The following is a 7,899-nucleotide window of genomic DNA, read 5'->3' on the forward strand; positions in this document are numbered from 1 at the left end:
ATTCTCAAGTTTAACATTTAAATAAAGACTTATGAGCACAATAAATTTATATATTACAATGTGATTCCCAATGATCCAACGATAAGTCTGAAGGCTTATAATGCTAAAAACCAGGTTCTGAACTTTTCACTCTTCAGCTGAACACACTAACATCTAAGTGACGTCAGCCTGCTTCTTTAAATGAGAAGAGTTATATGTATTGATAAAACTTCCCACTCTATCCTAGCAAACTTCCTAGACTTTGGTGTTTAGTTTGTTGTAATTACCAGGATCGAGCCTCCAATACTCAAACGAACATTTTCATGACTGCTAATCGAAGAAGGAATCGTGTCTGTCAACTCATTGCGCATGATATCAATATAAATTCTTAAACATTTCATACGTCAGATAAAGTACTACTAATATTGAATTATCCACCATGTGGTTCTATGCTTCACATTTACAGGACCACTACAATACAAATTTAAGTTTTTAACTTAAGATAAGAGCGGTGATTAATAGCAGTATTTGTTTATTCTAATGTAAATCAACGCCACATTTGGAGACCGCTTTTGGGGAATTTCCTTTAAAATGCTTTTGTGAAATATTCGGGTTCCCTAAAGTGTTGGGTGAAGTTTTTCTTCTTTACATACCTCAAGGCCTAAACGGTTCGTTTGGAACCATTTAGAAATTAATGAGTCAAGAATTTTAAGAGAAGAGATTTGGGGGAATTTCCAGTTTTCCCTAAGGGCTTAGGCGATTTTATTTTTTTTTTTTTACCTTTTTGCAAATGTCGGAACCGAGACGATTCGTTTGGTACAGTTTAGAAGTTGATGCGATCAGCTGTTTATGGAGTTACGTTATACGAAGTCCCTTTATCTAATTATATATATATTTCTGAAAAGTGGTTGGGTACGTTGTGATTGTGTAAAATTCAAAATATAGTTCATGAATACAGATAAAATAGCTGATATTCATGAAACGCTTTGTCAGTGAAAAATTTGCGTTAAGATTTCGAGTATTTTTGACATTCAGCCATACTCACGACATGACTTACGTTGTGTTGTGGGAAATATTAGCTTTGATTGCATTTTCTTCATATACATGGAATAAAATATCTTCTAGCCTTCCTGAGTATCAAAAAGTATTAAATAAAATAGGTCAAACGTTCCAGTTGTTTTATAATGAGGTGTAGTGTTTTCTATTCTGGAAATTTTTATGATTTTATTTTTATATTTGAGAAGTTTGTAACGTTTAGATTCCTCGCAAATAAAAGGAAGCGAAAATACCTTGACCCGTATCTGTTTCCACTGTTTGGGAATTTTGCATTAATTTAAATCTAAAATTGTGCTAAACACCATTCACTTTACTTTTGGCATCAAGTGTCAATCCCTCTTCACAATGTACACACTTGTTAATTGAATTTGCTACGTCTGTATCACGTTAGGCGCGACAAAAGGAAAAATGGTGAGTGAAGTAATCATATTATATAACCTCGTAACGCGAAAATTCCTACGGCTAAGTTTAGTGCCAACAGTTAAAAATGCTTCAATAAAAATATCGCTGTCTTGTTTTGTTACTTAAGGATTATATTTTCAAATGATATCAAAAAAATAAATAGAGAGACAGAAAAAAGGGAAATAAAACAAAAATTACTCAGAATAGGTGGCAGTTGAGCAGCAAAACTATCTTTAGGTTTATTCTCTTAAGTGTGTATATAATTATTTGAACGTTCACGAGGGTTAGCTTGAAATCTACTGCTTTTAGATCAGTTTACATTTTTATTTATGTCTATTCCTTGCGAGAAGTACCAAGATATTTCGAAGTACTGTAATTTAGGACTTTTTCGAAAGGTTATTGTAGTACAACAACATTTCCAATTACAGAAATAATATTTATATCTTTATAAAGAAGTGAACTAAAAGATTTGTCTCAAGTGGATATTTAGTTAGTATCAAGCCGTGATTTGTTAATTATTCAGATTAAAATCAATATTTTAAGATGAAAACAGCATGAAAAAGAGAAAAACGAACACCCAAAAATAATAAATAAAAGTAGAACATGAATACAAACAGCAATATTAGGAAATAAATGAACATGTGCGTCGGGTAATGTTGTTTAAAGGGATACAACAACAATAGGTACATGAACATGAACTCGATAAGAGCGAAGAACGACTGTGAAAAAAGATTAATATGAAGGTGTTTGTGTGTTTTGTTATAGCAGAGTCATGTCCAGCTATCTGCTGAGTTCACGGAAATGAATCGAACCGCTGATTTTAGCGTTGTAAATCCGTAGACTTACCGCTGTACTAATATAAAGGTAACAAAAGTGTGTGGCTAAAAGTGAATTGGCAAGAAAAAGAAAAAAAAAGTGTAAATCTTCAAGGAAAATGTTGTAGACACCTTATTAGGGTGAGAAAGTGTAGGAGGGAAAAATGGAAGGATACAGTTAAAGAAAATATAATTCTTCTTTCATTCTATAGGGGACGGGAGTGCCTAATCTAAAAAAAGAATCAAACTTCTTTACCGGTTTTTTCTTTGTTTTACAGTGGATGGAGCAAATGTGTTTAGAAGTATGGATATATCAGATATGCAGTGTTATTAAAGTGTCAGCCTGTGGGTTTGGTAAAGTCATTATTCCTGATGTAAAAAAGATGTTTATGTGAACGATCGTTTAAGCGGCGAACCGTTTAACCAACGAAAAACATGCTTTACTTTTTACCGCCCACTCTGTGTATTCTATAGATACTAGCACTTGGTAAAATTGTAAGATACTATTCATTAAACTACAGAGATATTACTAACTGAAACATGTAAATAAAAGAAAGCTACCAAGAATTATTCCAACACCTAATTTATTCTTTTTTTTTTTAATTCTACAAATTAATACACTAATATTACCATAAAACTAAGGCTATCTCACAGTTACACGAGTTTGAGCAATTGCATGATAAATAGAAACAGTGTTTACCAGGAGAGAATTCTTCAGTAACAATTCCAAACTGTCTCCCTTGAAATATTTTGACGATTTTATCTTTGTTTTTACAGATATTATTAATATTTTTATTGCAGAGAAACGTTAGAAACCGAATGAAAGTCGTGACGTAGGAGTTAGCTTTACTATTATTCCGTCATACACCTGGACTCAAAGAATATAGAAACATAATAACGAAAAATTCTGGTAACTTCTTCCAAAAAGGCGTGTCTCATCTTGACAGCTAGCCAATGTATATCACGAGAAAGGTGGGTTTGTTTCAAAGAATCCAGAATTAGACATAGATTGTATAATCTAAATATAGAGCTATTACCAAACATTCGTCAAATTTCTTGAAGTATGTAAACACTATATTAGATATGTGGATGTTTCTAAAAGATTACTTGTTTCGCAGTGTTTTTACATTGTATAGTTGTTTTGTGAGTTATTTTATATTATAATTAAACTGTGTGATTTGAACTTTTCTGTGGTAAAATGTGTCAGAAAAATTAGATCTACAGTTTGTTACAGAGATACCTAGACTACAAGTTGTGAATAGTGTTGTGGTGTTAACAATGAGTCTTTGGCTCTAACAGAAGTTAAACAGCCGAGTCTTAGAACTAATGGTGTTGATTCGTCAGCCTCTGCTGCTGCAAATTCCTCATCCTCGAAATCGACTTTTGTTAAATACCAGAAGAGATGGGAAGGAAGGTACGTTTTGTAAGTATTACCGAGAATTTATGAGAAACGATTTTTATTAACCACATAGAACATGTGATGTTTTCATGACAACTCTGTTTACCAATTTTCGAAAAGCAAGTTGGGATGATGGGAAACATGCTCAAACCATGAAAAAAGTTGTTACATTAAATTATAACGAGAAAATAATCACATATATATTTATTTATTGTACAAAACAACCACAAAGTCAATGCCCAAGAACAGGTAAATTCATTATAAACAACTGTTAAAAAGATCAACTTAAAAACTCTCAACAGTTCTCCGACGAACTGACTGAATACCCTTGAGAAAGTATGTAAGTAATTCCAAGAGAGGTTGGTTTTCATACAGACGTTTTTGCAAGTTTAACTTCAAGCGTTCAGAAGAGACAACTCTTTTTCTTCCAAGCTTCAAACCGTAGTTTGTGCTGAAACAAGTAATATAACACATAACATAACTTTTTAAATAATGCTAAAGTAAATTAAAAAAAGAGTTTGAAAAGATCGTTTATATTTCTTTATTTTCGTTTGTATGTGTGTATATGCATTTATTTAGGTATGTGTACACAATATTGTTCATTAACTTATGCAAACAAATCTTTACAAAGCTCCTTGCTGGGCAGATAGTAGGTGTTATTCATCTTCGAATCTAAATTGTTGTTTTTGAAGTATTTTAATGGTTTGTGATTACAATCTTAGGTTTACATAGACATTCTGTTCAGCAATTACTTATTCAAATTGCACTATTTTAGTTACAATAGTATTGACAATGAAATCTCACCTTTATAAATTTTCTTTATTCAGTGGTATCCTGCATGTTTGAATCCGTACGTTGGGTAGCTAACATGGTAGCCGCTGTAAGGTGTCTTAAACTATTGGGAACTATATTCATGACCTGCATATCCATGTTCTAGTGCAAGATATCCAACGTGTCCATAACCATACTTGGGATAACCACCATATCCATACTTTCCTTGTCTATAGCCATAACTGGGATAACCACCATAACCGTACCTGCCATATCCATAACCATAATTGGGATAGTAACCATATCTGTATCTGCGATGACCATAACCATAAGTTGGATACCTACCATATCTGTATCTATCATAACCGTAAGCTGGATATCCACCATACCCATACCCAGGCTGATGATAACTTACATAACCAGCAGCAGCAAGAGCGAATAGGGCAAAGAAAAGAACCTGAAAAGAAACAAATGTTTCAAGCACTTTTATTAATATCAAATTTTGTCCTGTTCTATTTATTTATGGATATGGACAATTAGAACTGAATATGTAACAATTATATTTTATCAATCATGAAATAATTGAAGATGGACTTAAAAACTTAAGTACGTCCCTAAAAATTGAAAAGATTAATCCGAAAACAATTTGTTTTGACGACTGGGTTCGGATTCCTTAAAACTTTCACTTTGATATTTTTGGCGAATATACAGGGTGTTCGGAAAGAACTGTGCGCTTATATATTTATTAACAGACATGTTTCAATATAGAATACAGGAGGTAAATATGAATGACAATTATGAACAATGTTGAAAGTGACCCCCGTTGGCATCAATGCAGACTTGGATCCTTCTTATTTTGTTTCTAAACACCACTATTAGTTGCTGACTTGAAATAGACTGAATAAAATATGATTACAAAACTGCACAGTGACTTTCCGAACATCCTGTGTAATACTATTAAAGAGCTTAAGTGTGAAAATATATATAAATATCTGTTTGTTTGTTTTTGAATTTCGCACAAAGCTACTCGAGGGCTATATGTGCTAGCCGTCCCTAATTTAGCAATGTAAGACTAAAGGGAAGGCAGCTAGTCATCACCACCCACCGCCAACTCTTGAGCTACTTTTGTACCAACGAATAATGGGATTGACCGTCAAATTATAACGCACCTGCGATTGAAAGGGCGAGCATGTTTGGCGCGACGGGGATGCGAACCCGCGACCCTCAGATTACGAGTCGCACGCCTTAACACGCTTGGCCTTGTCGGGCCCGAAAATATATATATACATATACATATGATAAATATATTTTGTACTTACCACAACCTTCATTCTGAAACTGAGAAAACTTTCTAATGAAAATCTATTCAAGCTGATTTGTCTTCAAATCTCTAACTGATTCCCAAATGACTGGAACCACCTTTTATACTGTAATCAGAATTTTTTGTTTTTCCGGTATAAAGAAGCTAACGAGCTCCATTAGCACAATTTTGTTGTTGTTCTGTTTTTGTTTTACATAGATATATCATTATTTAATCGGCGTGAAATTAACAGACAATTCTGAAGTCAGTGGCTCGGAAGAAATTAAGTGGAACGCAAAGTCAAAGCGAAAAAGCGAACTTGACAATCAATAAGAAAAATCTTGTACCTGTTTATAGGTGGCACTTTATTTTTAATCTAGAACAATGCATTAGTTATTAATTCATGTCAGTATGCTGTGTATTAATTTGCGGTCTGTCTGTTGTAAAAGTAAGTCAAGGAATAAAAATAATGATTTTGTAAAAATATTTATGATAAAATTTCCACACTGACACTTTAAAAATATATGATTCGTTTGAGCGTTACATTATAACACCCCACTGCTGAAAGAGCAAACATATTCGCTGATGGTGTTTCGAACCCGAAGTTTGTGAATCTAGCGCCCGTCAGGTCATTCAAACAATTTATTTCTTTTTGTTTCTATAGTTACGATATTTAGGTTCGAAGATGCTACGAAACTATTTTTTTTTTGTTTGTTTGTTTTGGAATTTCGCACAAAGCTACTCGAGGGCTATCTGTGCTAGCCGTCCCTAATTTAGCAGTGTAAGACTAGAGGGAAGGCAGCTAGTCATCACCACTCACCGCCAACTCTTGGGCTACTCTTTTACCAACGAATAGTGGGATTGACCGTCACATTATAGCGCCCCCACGGCTGGGAGGGCGAGCATGTTTGGCGCGACGCGGGCGCGAACTCGCGACCCTAGGATTACGAGTCGCACGCCTTACGCGCTTGGCCATGCCAGGCCACTACGAAACTAAATCTTGTAACGTGCGCGTGAGATAAAAAAATAAATTAACTTTCCTTTGACTTAATGTACAATTCATTAATTTGGTGACTTGCCAGTTGCTATTGATATGTGTAATTAACATTACTCAATAAATCTTTAACAAGCAGTATTTTTAAGTATTTATCTATTTAAAAATACATATAAACAGTTTTAGAAACTTCCTTTCACTTATGAGTAAACTGTCAGAAACAAATGCATATCTTTTACTTCATGATAAAATGATATTTGGGTTAAGAGTTTTGTTCACTTCACAGTACAGTAAAGGTAATTTTTAATTAGTTTCAATATTTCAATTTTGTAAAGTTGTATTTTTCCTTTTCTTATATTTAGAAAATTCTTTGGCTCTTTATTACTTTTTTCCCCAAAATATATATCTAAATCTGACTCACTTGCTAAATGGTTATTTACTTTGTCTTTGAAATATTCGAATGGCTTAAAGGCATTGTGGTGACGAACTACCCAGGAACGTCATACCACGTTATCACAATACTGGCAGATACCCGTTGAAACAATTTAAAGGTAAACTTCCTACACATACTGATGAATAAATAAATATGTCTTGGATCATAGCAAAGGAGCCTGAAAGCAATGTTCGAAAAAATATTTGAGTTTCGACAAAAAGAATGCATCCAGCACAATAGAACTCTTAGCTTCTCTCAGTGGACACAGGATTTTTATCTCTGCAGCCACCATTCCACTTCATTTTAATAAGCGCAAGAACAGACTGCTGGTAAAGGGAGCGCTTTTTGACAGTTGTCATTTCTATAAGAATTGTCAAAGGGAATAATTCAATTAAATTCAAATAAAATATTTAATAATGTACAAGATGTTACGTGTGTATATAATATTAAGATGAAAAAACAGAGAAATATAAACCGAACAACATCAAATATATATACACACAATCACGTTCCTCTCTATGCGTTTTTTCTTTCACGTTATTTTTCGAAATATTTCTTTCAGTCAGTCGACAGTGGAATTCTTCAGCACACACAAAAAATGTTCTTAATTTCCTTTGTCTCAGGTTAGTCATTCAACAAGTGAAGACTGAACTATCGATGCTTACATCACTATGGCATTTTAAAAATAGTAATAGTAAGCCTTTAGGATATACAGAGTGTGGCATACAAACTTTTGGCTATCATATATAT

General features: G+C 33.5%; 1 protein-coding gene across 1 annotated transcript; it reads right to left on the bottom strand.

Annotated features, from left to right (window-relative positions):
* Nucleotides 1-3,743: 3,743 nt before the first annotated feature.
* LOC143246129 (uncharacterized) lies at nt 3,744-5,804 on the bottom strand. Its single transcript, XM_076492345.1, has 3 exons — nt 5,742-5,804; nt 4,456-4,879; nt 3,744-4,102 (listed from the first exon to the last, which is right to left on the bottom strand). Exons 1-2 carry the CDS (start codon nt 5,751-5,753, stop codon nt 4,547-4,549), a joined length of 345 nt encoding a protein of 114 aa, XP_076348460.1. The 5' UTR covers nt 5,754-5,804; the 3' UTR covers nt 3,744-4,102; nt 4,456-4,546.
* Nucleotides 5,805-7,899: the final 2,095 nt, after the last annotated feature.

The sequence above is a fragment of the Tachypleus tridentatus genome, chromosome 3 (assembly GCF_004210375.1).
Source record: "Tachypleus tridentatus isolate NWPU-2018 chromosome 3, ASM421037v1, whole genome shotgun sequence".
Taxonomy (NCBI): Eukaryota; Metazoa; Arthropoda; class Merostomata; order Xiphosura; family Limulidae; genus Tachypleus; species Tachypleus tridentatus.